We start from the raw sequence: 18,188 nt of genomic DNA on the forward strand, positions 1-18,188 counted from the left end.
GCAACAATATACTCTCCAAGCTGAAGTTTAGGCTTTGGCTTATTCTTGGTGTGTTTTTAGGCATTTTTATTGGGCTCTTTTTTTTGCACTGGTAACTTTGTTTTATGCCAGCCTAACAGGTGGCAAATGGTAACTGTTTGGCAAATGGATCCTGCCTTTTAAGTTTGCAGACACTGAAAGATCTGCTTGGAGATTAGTAACAACGAGACCATGGAATCCTACTTGTGACCACAAAAGGAATAATAAAATGTGCATAAGACATGAGTAAGTCTACGCCTTACCTAGTTGGCACATGGCTTGTCGATGTTCCTCATCAAAGGACAGCTTCATGAGAGCAGAGATAGCTGGCCCAACCTGGTGGTCTGCTGGGTTCGGACGCCCTCCTTTCATTGAAAGAAAAAAAAAACATATTTGTGAAATTTTGACAATCTGTATCAGTATAGCCAGCATAATCACCCTTCCACGTAACACACCAGCTTCTGCAGGCATGCAGCACGGTGGCAGCTGGCTATATTACACTGAACGATTTCTTACACTCAATCTTTGCACATTTAATTGCAGGAGTTGTTTAAAGCTTTCTACTGATGATGCCACTACTGTGCTTGGTGACAATAAGTTCTACTCTATAATAGTTCTTAGAAAATAATATGATTTTTTTCCAAGAAATGTTCCAAAAGAACACCCGATATTAAAATGGATGTGAAAAGAATACAAGATACTGTCTACATGTGTATTACCTTTAGCTTCTTCTGAGTCAGAGTCTCTGACAGCGTCACAGTAGGCTCTGATCTGTTCCAACAACCTCAGCACTCTCGCCTCCTGGATAGGAAACAATAACAAGTTCAAACCATCTGGAAACATAAAATTTATTAATATATTTTCAAAGCAGTTTTCCTTTACAGAAAATGTACTTGTCTAAACAACCGAGAAAATACTTTCAGTTCTTTTTCACAAGCATATTATGAACTGCTGACCACAGTCCAATGTTTTGTTGTAGTGCAAATGGCAACCGTCTCAAGAAACGTGGAAACAACAGGACAGGATTCGAACTCTGAACCTTCTTGTGCAGAATCACTGGACTGGACCACACATGCTACAAGCATGTGAACCTTTTGAGTTGTTGAATTTCAATCACACTATACTGACTGGTATTCTGCACAAGAGTGAATCAGAGAGAAAGTCATTAGAAATGGTAGTACAGGTACTAAGTGTTGTTTTATGCATGGATACCTTTAGGTAAGCACACAGCTTGGCTGTGAGGGGAGTTTTCAGCATGTGGCGTTTCATCGCGCCCATGTGCGACAGCCTGCCATGGAGCTCGTACGCCGGGCTACATGCATGTAGGTCGGGGGTCACACACAACGGGGATCGAACACGTCCCGGCATGTTTACATGAACAGCGCTCTCCAACTCTGACGCCAAATAGTATTTATCAAACATTAAATCTTTGCCATGTACTACTATCTTGGGAGGTGGTGCAATCTTCTGTGAGCTCTCAAATTGATAGATATTTCACTGTCCTTAACATGTTGTTTCCTGACATAAAGGACCCGGATAGTCACAGCCAAATGTGAATCATGAGTTGTCTTTTAAAGTCTCTGAAATGCTGACAACAGAACTAGACACAGTTCCACTGTTCACAACAACAGTTCCTTCTAAGTTCATGTCTTGGGTGCCGGAAGAATTGAACAAAGTAATGCCTGCCAACTGGCCGAACATTGCCTTCCAAGAACACAGAGGTCATTGTCCTGTCTTGTCTTCAACAGTTTCTTACTCCCACAGCAGTGTGCGAAGACTTCATCTTGTCAGACATTCCAGGCACCAGTCCAGATGGAAAACTCCACAAAAAAATCCAACAGAAAGTACATGTAACTCCGGAGCCCCACAAACTTTGGGTAAACAGAGCAGAAACACCGCCATGTCTGGTTCGGCTGCCTGCCTGGTCGGTACTGAAATAATCCAGCCTTTTTTGAGCAATTAAGCACCTGTGTGTATCCACCCTGTAATTACGCTGTATCAGATTGTGAACGGCCACTGAGCAATATTTAACACACCAGGCCCCTGGGCATGGCAGGGAAGGGACCACCACAGCATAACACACACACATGGGGACAGAGAGACATGGACATTATCATATTTACCAAGACATTTCTGTTGTTATATGCTTCGTAGTAGAGCAACAAACAAGAAAACTTCAACAGGTCTTCAGCATTTGGCTATGAGCCTGGATCCTGAATTGTTATGGAGAAACCAGTATTGAAAGACCATGAAATATATTTAATGAGATCAAACTACACTGTATTCATGCAGTTAGAATAGATTTCAAAGAGTCACAACATGACTCCTATTCCTAATATTAACTTTGACTATGGTTTCAATCATCTTCATTCATTTACTGTACATTTCTGGACAGATGAAAAAGAAATGAAATTGACACTGAAAAATTGAGTCTTCTGAAATTATAGGACTTTGTAGTTATGTGAAAAACTCTACAATACCCTTACAAACTGAGAGAAAGGGGGATAAAGAGGAATTTTCAGGTCTGCTGAGTTGTGAACTGTCCTGTGCCAGGACTTGATACATCCCAGATTCTTGAGAAAATAGTTACACAGTCATTTAACACAGCTTAGTCACCCCGCTCCGGGCTAGTACACATCAGAACTACTCTCATCACAAAACAGGTCAACAGAGAAAAGTCGGACTGAAAAACAAGTTTGTCTCAGTCGTCACCACTCAATATCTACAAATCAAAACAGACCAACATATCGAAATGAGTTAACTGTTGCATGAATAGGACAAATGTTGGGAGGAAGGGAGACCTGAGTTTCTGAAAAATGAATGTGCAAAGGCTTGATGTCTTTCTTGTGTTTACTTTTAGTAAAATCAAACTAATAGCCAGCAAAACCTTGGAGGACGATAATGTGTATATTGTACAAACTTCAATTTAGACACGACATGTTCGCAAACTTTGTACTGAGGCCTAGAGACTTTCTTCCAGAAAATTCTTGGTATTGTACATTAATACACATGTACAGGAGGCCATCTGACCCCCCCCCCCAAGTGACTAATCATATTGTTTACTCTGTGACTAATCCCACTCATGCAAATTAATTTGATTAAGCAGAAGACTTTCAGCCGAGGCTTTACAACAGGTTTTCTGAGGGATTAGAGTTAGAGGAGCCCAAAGCCAATCTTTTGGTGTTGTACAGGCGTTGGGTTAGAGGAAGAAATTTGACCAGATTTTTGGTGTTGACAAGTGGTCTTTGATTGTACTTTTTTTGCAGAAATGTAATTGGCAGATTGGACGATTTTGGGTGTTAACAAGCCATTTGTAAACACGGTTTCTTTTTAACTGTATCCTTTTAAATCCAAAGAGCAGTTATTGTTTGTTATTTTAGAAAAGGATATACATGTGTGTCAGAATTTCCAGCTGTTTTGTTCGGCTCAAACTCTTTTGCGGCCTCAAAGATGAAGAGATATGTTCATACACCTGGTTTTTATGTGATGTTTATCTATAATGTATGACACTTCAAAGGGCCATTCCATTTTTTGTAACTACCAGAAGACAGCTCTGTGTGTGTGTGTGTGTGTGTGTGTGTGTGTGTGTGTGTGTGTGTGTGTGTGTGTGTGTGTGTGTGTGTGTGTGTGTGTGTGTGTGTGTGTCGCGCATGTGTTAATGTTTGGCTGTGTGTATTTGAAAATGTTGGGGAAATTGTTTTGTGAAATATAATCTTCATACTTATATTTTATCAATACGATTTTTCTTTTTCTATCGACTTGTTTGTGAATTTTTTTTTTCTTTTCCACAAAGTTATTAGGGTTTCTCTTTTGCTAAGTGCATGGTCCATGGCAGATTTATGAGTTGGGGAGGGTCTGTCCTGTAAATCTGTCCTAATTAAAAATCCATTTCACTCCTAATTTGTACACAATCACGTACATGTATTATATGCCTGAACCTTTTCAAATACTGAATTTGAATGATGATACAAACCTAAGGCTTGTCATTGGGCTTACATGTATTACAGGGTGGGCTACCCCCATAAAAAATTTTTATAATTATTTATAGACGTACATAATTCCTTGGTAAAAAATTATCATTAAAAAATCGCAAGAATCAAATGACATATAATAGTATTTTGATGATTACTACAATTTGTTTGTACTGTTCTGTGAAATATGCTGGCTATGCTTCTAACAATGCTACCAGTATTAATACTATATGTTTCCTTACATTCTTATGGACAAAGACATACTCTATTCTTTTAAGTACAACAAATTAGACCCATTCATTCTTCTCAACTGCTGCTTTGTTCGAAAATTTTGAAAAACTTTCAAATATCTGAGGCAGAAAAAAGGGGGCTTAAAGGTGTTATCCTAATCCATGGGTGAAAACATTCCTTTCCAACCATTTATTTTGCTCCAAAACACAAAAACAACTAGCAAACAGACCTCAGGCTCCTTTCCGTGACTAATAAAAGTCTCCTACCTCTCCAGTTCTGGTTCTTTGTGCGGTAAAATCAATCAGTCACCCAGCTGCCAACCCAGACCCTCTCATTAGGGAATTATTACTGTACTTAAAGGACAAGATAATGATTCGCCTTAAGGCATGGCGGGAAAAATTACTCCCTAATTGTCTACCATTTTTCCTTTAAATTACAGCACTTTAGGAGGCATGTAGCTGTATTCAGAAGATCAAGAAATAAGTCAGGAATTGTTTACAGGTAAACATGGTTCTTATGTCCTGTGCTATCGTTACAAATTATTTGTTTCCGCTATTGTTTGCAAGGCTGTTGACAAGCGAGCCGCTCTTTTAAGTCAAGGCTGCAATTATGTTAAATTACGTTTAAGTACCTTTGATTGAGAAGATTTTGTTGTCACAAATTTTCGAAAGACATTTCTTCAAAAGAAATCTAGCAACAAAGCTCAAAAGACTATCTTTCTCAACAATGTGGCTGCCACGTGGCAAGTGGTTGGTGGATTGTAGGTTGTGCATTTCAGAGACAAAATTTTCTATGTTACAACTGTAACAATGCATCTTTAACCATCAGCAAGCTAAGATAGCAGTCTGGCATCAAATCTGCATCAGTTACTTGCTTAGGTGGCAGTGAAAAGGTTAATATGAAAAAACACAGTAACAAAAATATCCAAATAAATGGCATTGTGCCTTTGTTGTCATATTCAGTGACGCCACCAAAATCTTATTTAAACCGGTAACCCTAACAGGTTAACCTACTCTAAGCCTTTAACCGAAAAAGTTTCATGCATGCATCAATTTACATATTTTCTGGTATTACTAAGTACATTTATTCACCTTTCCATTCAATCTGTTCTTTTTGAGTGAAATATTCTTAGTCTGAGTGTACAATAGAGATAGAACCCGCTTTGATGACAAAATCTTTCCCTCGAGGCATCTGACCCTTTCGCGGTAACTTGTCTTCGTTGCTTGACATGTTGTCAAATTTGGGGTCTCCCGGCTTGGATACAATGACAATAGACCCCTTAGGAGAGCAGTCAGTCAGACAAATGCTCTTCTTTCATTGTTGTGATGCTTTCAGGCTTGCTTCTCAAAAACAACAAATTGGACGCCATTTTGGGTTAAAAAAAAAAAACTGGCAAAGATTTTAAGCCAGCATTTTCAATTAAGGTACGAGAAAGATTTGATGGCTTGCAGTATAAGAATAAAGCGTATATAGCCGGTATAACCCCCCTTTGGCATAACAAATCAGTTTTTATATCATACCCTGCCCGTGATAATGCGTTCTGGACCGGGCTGTACTTAACAGTACGGCCCGGGCTTCCATGTCTTCCAAAGAACGATTCAAACGCGTTTCATCCTAACCGTGGCCACCGCTTTTGAATACAGGATGTGGACGTTGGAATTGATGTTGTATTTTGCTGTAGGGACACCAAATTTTGGCTCATTTCGCACTGAAAGGCATGTTTTCTTGGGTGGGTACACTACCTTTGGCCGTCGGGTGATCCGACCTGTGGTCGGGCTGGTACCTTGGGCAATACGGTTTACCCTGTGCTGTATTCTATATGTCCTACAAACAGTCCTACAAACCTTCCGGTTCCAGGTGTTGTGTAAGATTTATAGTATGAGGACTGGAGGGGTTAGCCCCTGTGTTGACCTCCCTAACGCATCTAATTGGTGGGATTTTACTCACAGAGGGAGGCGGGGGAACATGTAATCTGGGTTTGGTCTCGGAGACGTGAACTGGAACTAGAAAGGTAACATTTGCAAGGCAAATGCAAAATGTTTACCTTTGCATATGATCTGCTCTGTTAATTCTTATTCAATCACATTCATATATATGGTGACAGGAGTCAAAATCCCTCCTGCTATCAAATTGCAACATGATGTAGCCCAACACTTGTTATCATGGTGACAGATATCTGGTTCAGGTCATTGACCTTATTTGTTTGGAGAAGAAGAGGAAGAAACTGACCAAAAACAGTGCTTTCCTTTGGTAAACATAATAACAACATATGATTATTACTTTTGGTACTTTTTGTGATTTAAAAGTTAATATACCATCTACATGTACAAATTCAGGCTCACAAATTTGTCCACCATTGGTACTAACACCTTTGAATAACAAAATTCAATGTTTTCTGAGTGTTAAAATCACACAACGTGTAGTCTGCCATCTTGTTGCTTTACTTTGTGACTCATCTTTTCCAGCTGCGTGCGGTTACTGTCGCCCTTTAACCTTCACAGCACTAAGCACCACATTAGTGACATTAGTCCCTAAATGAGGTGTGGGTACAGACAACCCCGATTCAAACACACCGGGGCAGACATAATCACATCTTCAAACCTCACTGACTCCATTCAAGCGGCGGAGTTTAGGCGCACACTTGTGGAGATTATGTGTGGATGACCTGAGGCGGTGAGGACGTGTAGCATTTTTGTGCAGGTGAGGGTCACAATCCTCACTCTACTGGTTTGTGGCAATGTGAGCTATGTAGTACTAAACAATCAGGACCTGGTGTACTTAGAGTACTAACTACTTTTTTTCTCAGGTTGCCCATCAAAATTTCAGGTTGCTGTCAACACTACCTGTTTATTTTACCAGGCATGCTATGTGCAGTTGTGATGGGACACAGTATATTTTGAAAGATACATACAAGCCACCATGCAACAAAATCAAGTAAAAAATGGGCTAAACTATGGACATATACACTAGGCCCTAGCCTGACCTTTTTAGACTGCAGGTTGCATAATATTTTTCTGCAATATTGAAAAATGCAAAATGCAGTGTAGGTGGGCATTTCTAACACTGTCAATGTATCACATGTCTTCAACTTTGTTCATTCCTACACTGTCCTTAGCTGTACCCACCTGTTTGGCCCTCTTGTCTTCAGGTGGGAGGGAGTGGACGATATTGTGCAGCGCGGCGGCGGCTCGGGCCCGCGCGTCCTTACTGCCGCGACTGTTGCCTAGCAACGACGAGTCGTTGGCCCCGTGGAGAAGTTGGATCAGGAGTGGCAGACAACCTGGGATGGGAAAACAACATCTCCATGGCAACAGAAACTAATTTTCTACATTCTTACCATGTTGTTTGAAACCCCCAAAAAATTTTCAGACAAATTTTTTTCAAAAACATTTTTAAACAATTTTTTTCACAAACTTTTTTTCAGAAGATTTTTTTTTAAAACATTTTTTAGACAATTTTTTTAGTGGGTTGTTGTTAACATTTTACAGCTTAAGGCTGCCACTATGGACTTCTGATGTGTTGACGGTTTTAAAAAAACAAAATGCGAAATGCAACTTTTGCATGCAAGTTACAGCTTGCAAATCAGTGCTGCACATTCATTATTGCATGACCGTCTACAGTTTTTCATGGAAGCTTCTTATAGCTTTAAATGCTGCAAAAGACAGAAAAATTATGTTAAGACAACATCCATGCAAGGAGGCATAGAAGGGAAGGATGGATGGTGCTGACAGTGTGAGCATCTGTGACTGTGTCTGCAGAATGCTGTGTGGTTGTTTAACATCCAAAGAGAATTCCTTTTTTCTATGTCTGACATTTCAAGTTGTGGTTTTCTGCAACTTGATGTTAGAGCTATAAAAAGGTCTACGTTTGCTTTGAAAGACCAGGGCTTGAAATACCACCTGCTTATGCAGGTTAGTGCAGGTAAAATTGGAGCTGTGCAGGTATTTCTGATATCTACCTGCACCTAACCTGCACTGGGCCATGTACTGGGTATATGCTGGTTAGTGCAGGTTAAGTTGGAGCTGTGCAGGTATTTCTGATGTCTACCTGCACCTAACCTGCACTGGTCCATGTACTGGGTATATGCAGGTCACTGCAGGTAAAATTGGAGCTGTGCAGGTATTTCTGATGTCCACCTGCACCTAACCTGCACTGGTCCATGTACAAACGTACTGGGTATACATGTATTATACATGTAGGCATATCTGTGACTGTACATTTACTTGCTGCCAGGACTGTTGGTGTCTGATCGGCGCACTGGTAAACTTTGTCTTGTGCAGGTAATTTCAAATGTTAGTTGCTCCAGTGCAGGTACATGTAAGTGGAAAAAAGTACCGGTATTTCAAGCCCTGATGACTAAAGAGAATGATGGACACCATACAGATTACCAAACTAAAGAGACAGCCGATGAAAAACCAAGTGATGATTTTTTATTGCATAGTATGAAAAGAACTAGCAGGGCTAACTGCAGGCAACCTACCCAGCATTTTCAAGGTCCATGCATACTCAGGGATGTTAGAGAGAGCCAGAATGGTTTTGAGAGCATAGTCCTGAGTATTCACACACTTCTGCTCACCTGTTCCCACCAATGGGGGAGGGGGGCAGACAGGTAAGGAGAAAACACAGGCTGATCAGTAGAGGGAAACAGAAAGGGGGAACAGAGGACAGACAGACATGCTGGTTAGGGTTAATACATGGAAGAGATAATCCACAACTCACATTTATACTGACTGCTAATATGCAATAAATTACTGTCAGATTACTGTCAAATTAATGTCAGATTATGGTTCATATTTGTGGGTGGATGTAGACATTTTGCTCAACCTGAAACACAGCAAAAAATGACTTGTCTAAGGAGTGTTTCCTTTTCTTTTGTACATGTATAAGTAAAGTCCTAAGAATTTGTTTGCTGTTCCAAGTACAATCCTGCAAAATCAGTTATATGTATCTTTCATGTTATTTCTAGAAAATGAATATAATGCAACCAAGGACATTATGCAACCAATCTAGGATAGCGAGAGATATTTGATTGTAACAATTGTAACCTTTTGAGGCAGATTTTTTTACACAAATTTCATGAAATGTATAACTTGCCTAACTGATGAGTTTGCATAGTCGCCTAACTCTTTGAATCTTCTGATCTGCACAGAGCTCCTCTGCTGTCTTCCACTGCCTAACTACTAGTTTTGCCTAACTTACTCTACTATACGCAATCGTCCCTTTTCAAAGGGTAAAATGTCTTGCTCTTTTTAGTTCAGGAAACACATATTAACAATGTTCTGGTCATTTCTTTACAAGCATAGTGCCATTCAGGAAGTCAAGGTGCCAAAATATGGTACCTTATGAGTGAAAATGTTGAAAATTTTTTTCAATTAAAGTATATGTATTTCTGGTGCAAAAACGTTACTTAATGCCCCTATATGTGTTAGATGTTGAGGAGGTGGATAGAACCCGTGATGTACAGTTGTGTATTAGATGGCAAATGTTAGTAAGATAACATGTTTTTTTTTAGAGTAGTTAGAATAAAAATAGTAGTAACTATTATACTGCTTGTATTTTACAATGTATGTAAGAGGACTCCAGGAAGAAGTAGTGGTACGGTATTGTCACCAATTGAAGGTTCCTTAAATAAACAAACAAAAAACAAACAGTACCTGACTGTCTCATGGCTATGCAGCTGTCTTGAGAGCTGGACATGGCCAGCAGAGTGCGGCTCATGTCGTCCTTGTCGTGTGTGCCCAGCATGGACAGCAGGCTGTATACCATCTCCACCTAAACAAACAGAACAGCAGGAATGGATTTATTTCATTTCATTCCAATGAAGAGATGTGTTCTAGCCAGTATCCATCTTTTTTATCATTTGATGAAATTTTGCTGCTCATGACCAATAAAAATGTTGCCAAATTCATCACCATTGATGAGTGTAAAGATACTGAAAGAGATGACATTAAACTACGCTTTAGGTCTACCAGCAAAATTGCACATCAAAATGCAACTTAAATAGCATTTTCTTGTGAGCAAGCCCCCAGACCCCTATTATTGTTGCACTTCAGAACTCAATAGGATGTTATGTCAAACGAAATTGTGATGACGGAAAAAAAATCAGGCTGGCTAGAACATTGACCCAGAGATGATAGATTGAAAAACTTGATGATCATGGAAGCAATCACCTTTAGTGACTGTGGGGTAACTTTTATTACTCTGTACTGTCTGCAGCAATAGACCTCATCAACTGTAAGTGGTAAGGGTCATGGCCACAGGGTTTTACTCGGTAACCTACAATCAAGAAGGTATTCTATGACCTCAATCTGAACCTAAGTGAACCAATCTTCCAAATGGGTACAATTCATTGGCTATTATTTTTGAACGCACACTGTACAATGTGTGGTGCAGTATGCACTTATACCATTAATTTTGATCAAATTCCTTGTACCTTGGTGCCTAGTTGTTGAGGAGCCAGTCTCCTGGGTCCAAAGGAAGAGTTACTGTTGAAGCTGATGACGCTGGCTGTCTCACTGGGGGTACCCGGCTGGGGGGGAAACATCTCATTTAATCATCATCTCAATACTAGTGAGCAAGAAAGCACTTCAAATGCACCCGATGTCCTAACATTCACCGAGTGTATCATACATGTACATCTGACAAAGGTTGACAAGATTGACCCAAAATTTAAGGTGAGTTTACTTCTTGTGTTGGAACAAAACTTGAACTCTTTAACTAAAGACAGCACTTAGTCTATATTTCAAAATCAACATGGTATCAACTTAAATTTTTCTTAAGTTGCAAGTTGAAATGGTCTCAATCATGCATTACTTTCATATTTAAATATCTTGAACTGTAGGACTAGTGAATAGTTTATTAAGGTTGGTTTAAAGGAATTGGTTGTGTACAAAAACTCTTAATATTCTTAAATTGAAAGTTGTCACAAATACAGATTTTCTAAATTTTTTCTTTATCTGTGTTTCCTACCTTTGTCAGCTTGTCCAATGGCCATCCTCCTCTGTACAGAGCTGAGTACATCTCCACCCGATTGGCGGGCAGTGAGTGGGGAGAATTTGGATTCCCCATCAGTGGGCTGTGCGGCGACTGCAGCACCTGTTGCAGCGGAAGCTGCATTGCATACTGGGAAGACTGCTGCAAGACATTCTGGGATAGCCTTTCTAGAGAATGCTGGGAAGGTGGCGGCCCGTCGTGGATATAGACTTCTGCCGTTTGCGTTGCCCGGGTAACCATCTGTGTGCCGTCCCCCTTGGTTTTGGATGGAACAACCCAGATGTTTTCTGGATCACTGCAGAAGCCACTGTCTCTGGTGTGGGCCTTGGGCACTACCACCTGAGGAAAGGGGGTAGATAAGAAAAAAAATCAATACAGAGTCATGCATTGAGCCAGACATCTTGGCGTCAAAGATAAAATGTTATTTAAGGCCACAAGTACAGATATTACTGTTTTTATCGATACAATGTGCTTATCTACCATGCAAAGGATGAAGCCATGTGACACCATGTGACCTCCACTTCAGCTCTATTGAGTTTGACCTTATAATGGATAAGACTTTTGAGTTATGGACGATGATGTTGTTTTGACACATTTTCAGATTTTGTTTGTTTCCATTTAATGTCATCCATTTTTGTGTATACTGGGCCCCTTAGAAATTTGCTTTTACAAGCTGAAGGAGCGACACAACCATCTCGTGATAAAATAATAATAACAGTGAGAAGTTGCGTGCTGAGTGCCCCACCTGTGACAGGGAAGTGTTGGTGGCAGCGTCAGCTGTCTTCACATCCTTCCCATCAGCCTCTCTGTGCCCGTTGACCTCACATAACCCCGTGTCTCTTCTCTCCACATGTCCCTGCACAACACAAGGAATTTTGTAAAAAAAAAATCCACATTTTGTAGAAGTTATGAAATACTACCAGCTCTGTCTTGCTATATAATGTAACCCAACAGGGTGTCTGCTACAACACAAGTTACCATGGTTACAGATGTCTGGTCCAGTTCATTAACTCAACATGTTTGGAGGAGAAGAAGAAGGAGAAACAAAGCAGAAACAATACTATGTTTAAACTCAGCCACATTTGGGATTGTGTTCTCTCTGCAAAAGCGCCACCTACATCGGAAGCTCTGAGGGAGGTGTCTGAAAGACACTAAAACGTCAGCACTTAGGTGAGAAATTTTGGTTCTCTAAAAAGAAAACTCCTGTATCCTATACTTTACCAACCTGATGAAACTATTTTCGGAATATGTTTTACTTCTGCAACAAGGTAACATAAAAACAGTTCCACAGACCTTAGAGTTGTCCTCCTGCGCGAGAGTTTGTTGGATCCGCAGCATCTCAGCCTCGATCATGCGTACTCGCTGGACCTTTGCCTCTCCACGGGCCTGCATCTCTTCCACCCCGCCCAGCCGATCCTCCATCTCATCTCGCAGCTTCTTCGCCTCATACTCCAGCTGACGCCGAGCCATGTCGTTCTGAAGGGAGTACTGTGGGGAGAAAACAACTCTTAATAAATGGTGTTTTGATCAAACATTTCCCGTGCAATCGTAGCCTTTTGTAGCGCTGAATTGATGCAGGGTTTACAATCACATGGTACATAATATATTTGCTCCACACACTTTTGTGGAACTGTTGCCATTCGGTGCCACCAGGTGACCTCAATACGACTTTCCCCAACCATCTGGGTGGAGTGAGGAAAGTCGTGTCAAGTGCCTTTCCCAAGGGCACAATGTCGGGCGCATGTCCAGACATGTCCTGGGTACAACTCGGGATCAAACCCGGGTTTCGCGGTTTTCATACCAATGCTCTACCACTGCGCATCATATTCCAATTATAAAACCAAGGGTCACAGAAATCCAATTTTGGTTGCTGTGCGATTGCTGTCCAGTGGAATGGGGGTCTCGTGGGATTACTTCAAAAACCGGATGCAACTGGCCAATCTCCAAAAAAATTACAGCTGAGTACAAGTACTACAACCACACTTGGACCTAAATATTCCCACCTATGCAAATTTTCTCCTGCAGTGCGCAATACAAGGTGTTCATCTAAAAGGCAACATGATAGAATCTATAGTTAAAACATTATTAAAGCTTTGCTACATTGATGTTAAGACCGGCACTTACAATTCACCAATTTCCTCTTCTGTAGATAAATATCTTTCATGGAGGAAGCCATGCAATAAACCAAAGTCTCTGTTTGGTATGGTTAGACCAGATTACCTCTCAGTATCTCTCAGTCTCCGCTAGTAGGGTTCAACAAGGCCCCGAGGTACCATTTAATGGGCATTAGGGCTGTCCTATACATCATTTCAGCAGTGCCTGTCTCATTTGTCAGAGCTTACAACCTTGTCTACATTTTGGATGCTTGTTCAAGAATTTTACAGACTTGAAGTAATAAGCCAGTCCTTGGTGCTGAACAACTATCCGATGAATTATATCATAGTGATCTTGTTTGTCTGAACAGGATAAATTTGTCAGAGTTACTGCTGTAATAACCCAGTCCTTGGTGCTGAACAACTATCTTACGAATTATATCATACACAAAAGTGATCTTATTTGTCTGAATAGGATAAATTTGCCAGAGTAACTGCAGTTAACCCAGTCCTTGGTGCTGAACAACCATCCAATGAATTATATCATTCTGTTACAGTAGTCTTTTGGTTTATAGATAGCTTAAACAACATTTGCAGTTAGAAGTACAAAGGTTAGGTGTGACAGGTCATTCAGTATAATATAACCAGCTGCCACCATGTCAAATGCCAGCAAAGCTGGTGTGTTATGCTAGCATGTTTTGGTGAATATCCAGCCATACCTCCATACTAGAAGCAAATCACATCATTCTCCTTGTAAAGTATGCTGTTGTGGTTCACGATTTGCTGAAATTTGGTTAACATTTTGATAGAGACTTGCTTTACAAAATGTTCAGTGTTCGAAGCTCCTATATATGCACACCATGCCCCGCATATGAGTACATATAATGCACACATTAGCATTAGCCTACAGACCATATAACACCCAAGGGACTGGATTTAAAAGTCATCGGATCAAACAGCCAATCCACCTCTATGAGGCTTAACGTCCTTAGGAAATTGAGGCTGGAAATCTGTATGCACTCAAAGTAAGAGTCTATTTGCCATTAGTGGTCAAATCTACATTAGAATATGTAGGCCTGGAGATAATGCATGATGTTGGGGATAGATATTATGCTGAGGTGACAGTGTTTGTTTGGTATAACCGGTAAACCACCTTTAGGCACAACACACCAGTTTTGTACAGTAGGCCACACCAAGTAATTTTTATGGATGACGTCCTCTGGAGACCTTAACTCTAATGCAAGAGTGTGAAAAAAACAAGAAGGGCCAAAACAAACAACATGTCTAGATTTGAAATATACTACGAGATGACAAATGTTAGGACAAGTGTGGTGGGATCTTTAACCTCTGCTTGAAGTGTACAGGACGTCTGCATCTGGGTTTATGTCGCACCTGAGAGGATGTCTCTAACCGAAGCCAGGTACTCATTTTCACCCGAGTCGAGTGAGGAAATAAGGTGCAAAATGCCTTTCCCAAGGACACAACAGTGGGGCTTGTCAGGAGTTCAAAGCTAAACCTTCTGAATCAGATTCTGAGGCAACAACCCTAATCACAAGACCACCTTAGCAATCCTTTTCTGTGCTATACAACCACAGCTGAAAATACCAACCTGCAAATTTATACATTGCAGAAAAATCAACAATCAAGTTTTGGCATCAGCTAGAGGCATACTTACATCAGTGTCTATACTATAGCTTGCCATAAAAACTTTCCAGCCTCTGACATCTGCTTTGCAGATCTATTATATAGGTCAGGCCCTCCCCTACTACCAGAGATGGAACCTTCCAGTGTCAGACGCTCCATACAAGATGTCATAGATGGATGGTTTGCCTCTCTGACCACAAATTAACGGGACCGTCTCGCGTGAGAAATTACACTGTGACCTTCATCAAGGAGACTTTGGAGTGCACATGTACAGTACAAACTGCCACAGTTAGACTCTTCCATCCCTAAGAAGGGGGGGGGGGCGCTTGGGTATAAAATATCTTGAGAAATGTTTTTCTGCTAGTGTTTGTTTTCTTCTTAATGACATCAACTTGACTTTGCTAAATTGGTTACTGCAGCATCTTAATTAAGAAATTTTTCATGTAGAAAGAGAAAGACTGGTGGTTATTCAAGTTACAACAAATAGTGGCCTTAACTGCTCACTAATTACTGAACAATTTATAATGTTCTGTGCAGTGAGCATTTAACAAAGAGATTGCAGTACTCTGTTCTTTCATAGGAGGCGCTGCTGATAGGTGTCATGTCATGTCCTGGATGTAATGTCAGGAAAATTATGAGCTTTCCTGCTGTTTCACATGTACATTGAATTTGGCACCATATGTTCTGAATAAGATGTTACAGTGACTGAGTAAACGTCATGTTTCGCTGTGACTGACTACACTTTCCTGAAACATTGTACAAAGTTAAATCAGGATTGAAATGATAAACCTAGCACTTCAAGCATGGTATTAGGAGCCCACTACACTTATGAAAACAAAAAAGTCTGAATTGCACTGACTACAATACCTGAACTGGAGTGTGCTATCCAACAATACAGTTTACTGGTTAAGCGTTTCACATAACAGAATAAAAACATTCAGAAATAGATATTGTTTAGACAGGATTTTGATATACAGAACAGACCCCGAGACAGTAAGGAAATCACCCCAGGCTTGCCTAAGCACTTATCGGGGAGGGGCCAAAAATAATCAATACCATAAAACTGTACAGTCAGCTCCACAACTCATCTACGATTCACACAGAATACAACAAGCAATCTGTGGCATTAATAATAATATCCATCTATCACTTAGAGTAATACTCTTGGACCACCATGGTTTTAACCTTTGGTCACTGACATAGCCACTCTTGTCCCTGAATAATATAATATAATATTATGCTTGGTTGCTGTTGTAATAGCAGGTATATATACTGTCAGTGATATCGAATAACAACATCAAGGCTGTATCTTTCCTCAACCATGCATGCTTAATTTTTCCAATATGTCGTCTTTTCTAATATCACAAAAGTGGTGTCAGAACCGCCATTGCTAAATTGCTGTTAGGAACTTGATTAACAAAATCCATCATTAATAAATACAATGTACAAGGTTGTTAAGTTGTTGCTATACTTAGTCTATTATACTGCAACGTTCTATCTTTCCTGTACCCTGCATATTGAAATGTTTCCAAGATTCTCTCATTTCAATTACAAAAATTGCTGTCAGCAACATGATTACACGAAGAAATCTAATTCTCTGGAAGCACGATTTGACCTTGTACAAATGAAGGAGACTTGGTGCCAAACTATCTCTGTTCGGCATCGGCAAAATGGAAGGATTTGTGATACAAATTGAGTTCTGTCGTGTTCCTCTGTCAACCGTTATTACATACAAACATCAAGAAGCATCTAACCTATGATGGCTACCGTGGGAAAATACATACGGTACTTGACACAGACTAAAAATCCTAAATAATATTTTAAAAGTCAATATTGCAGAATGTCAAAATTTTGTTCTGCAATTCAGAAATACTTTCTGCAAATACACACTTAAAATTCCAGGTTTAAACCCATGGCATATACAAAATTGCATGTTGGCAAACATTCTACATGCAATTTAAAAAGTACATGCAAAATTACTTCAGTCTACAAATGTATATTATAGAGTCAGTAGTAAACACAAAAACACCACTGAGCCCCTAGCTTGATGTTTTCAATCTGCAAAATTGTAATTTTTCTTCGGCAATATTGAAAACGTCGCTACAAAATGCAGACTGTAGGTGGGTATTTCTAACACTGAAATCCTAATATCATACCTGAATCCACATGTTTCCTTCTGTCGACATGTGTACGTGTGACATTGGTGACCAAACCGCGTACAGTTTCTTATATACAGGTACTACGCCCACTGAATATTGCGTTTCTAAGAATACGCCGGTGTGACTCACTCACGGGAAACCTCTTAATATTCAGCGTGGCCCCTAGCCTGCCCTCTCATGTAGATTGCCAACGTGTCTGTGTCTGTAACTCTGACATGTTATTGGGATAAGGCCACACCAATTTAGTTTCTTGGTTAACGGATTTTTCTAGAAAAATAATGGAGCGGGCGGGCGAAAAAATAATAAAAATAAAAACAGGTCTAGGCATCCTATTATAGCCCCAAATGCTACAATATGAGCCATGAAGTCAACAAAAAAGGCTGGGTTAAAATTCAAAGTATAAATTTTGAACTTTTAATCAAACCACTGCATTGATAGATGGAAAAAACTGTAACAACTAGGAAGAAAAGGAATTTCCTCAACTGTTGGGGGCAAAACATGAGCATTTTCCAGTTGATTCAGGACCAGAATCAATTTTTTTTTTTTGCAAATCAGAAAAATACGAAGAGGCGAATCCGAGAACCAACAAATTAAATTGGTGTGGCCTAACTCTGAAATGTTATTGGGATAATGGTTCAACCAGCGCTGCTGACGTCCATGCAACATTTCAACTAAATTGAAATATAATTCAATCATGCAAATCCACGTTGCAGTCCAGTGAAGAATTTCACATCTCAGATTGAAATTATCGAAGGAAAATTGTAAGGAGAATTTTGGATATTGGAAAGATGAATCGTTGATCGATACTCCAATCAGCGAGTAAGTCCAGGTTGGGTGCAGAGAGGTAACAGATGGGAATATGGTTGAATGAGTTTACTGACATGGGTGCCATATTTAATCAAGGGACAGTTCCTGATGTACCATCTTCCAGCAAACAAAGTCGTGTTGTTGAGTTATGATAAAGGGATAGTTCCTGATGTTCCATCGTTCAACAACCAAAGTTATATTGTTTGTTTGTTTGTTTGTTTGGGAAGGTAAAAATGTGCATGTGGAAATTATAAGAAGAGGGATAGGTTTTG

General features: G+C 40.0%; 1 protein-coding gene across 2 annotated transcripts in view; it reads right to left on the reverse strand.

The window, feature by feature from the left end:
* LOC109468773 (adenomatous polyposis coli protein-like) overlaps window positions 1-18,188 on the reverse strand; it is a 64,897-nt gene that overhangs the window by 10,364 nt on the left and 36,345 nt on the right. For both annotated transcript variants that reach the window (XM_019767099.1, XM_019767098.1), the window contains 8 exons: window positions 12,507-12,701; window positions 11,959-12,069; window positions 11,190-11,552; window positions 10,654-10,749; window positions 9,875-9,992; window positions 7,346-7,500; window positions 738-819; window positions 282-383 (listed from right to left, as the gene is read on the reverse strand). In XM_019767099.1, the coding sequence (XP_019622658.1) occupies window positions 282-383; window positions 738-819; window positions 7,346-7,500; window positions 9,875-9,992; window positions 10,654-10,749; window positions 11,190-11,552; window positions 11,959-12,069; window positions 12,507-12,701 (1,222 nt within the window). The remainder of the gene's footprint in view (window positions 1-281; window positions 384-737; window positions 820-7,345; window positions 7,501-9,874; window positions 9,993-10,653; window positions 10,750-11,189; window positions 11,553-11,958; window positions 12,070-12,506; window positions 12,702-18,188) is intronic.

The sequence above is a fragment of the Branchiostoma belcheri genome, unplaced genomic scaffold, assembly GCF_001625305.1.
Source record: "Branchiostoma belcheri isolate BF01 breed outbred unplaced genomic scaffold, Haploidv18h27 scaffold2, whole genome shotgun sequence".
Taxonomy (NCBI): domain Eukaryota; kingdom Metazoa; phylum Chordata; class Leptocardii; order Amphioxiformes; family Branchiostomatidae; genus Branchiostoma; species Branchiostoma belcheri.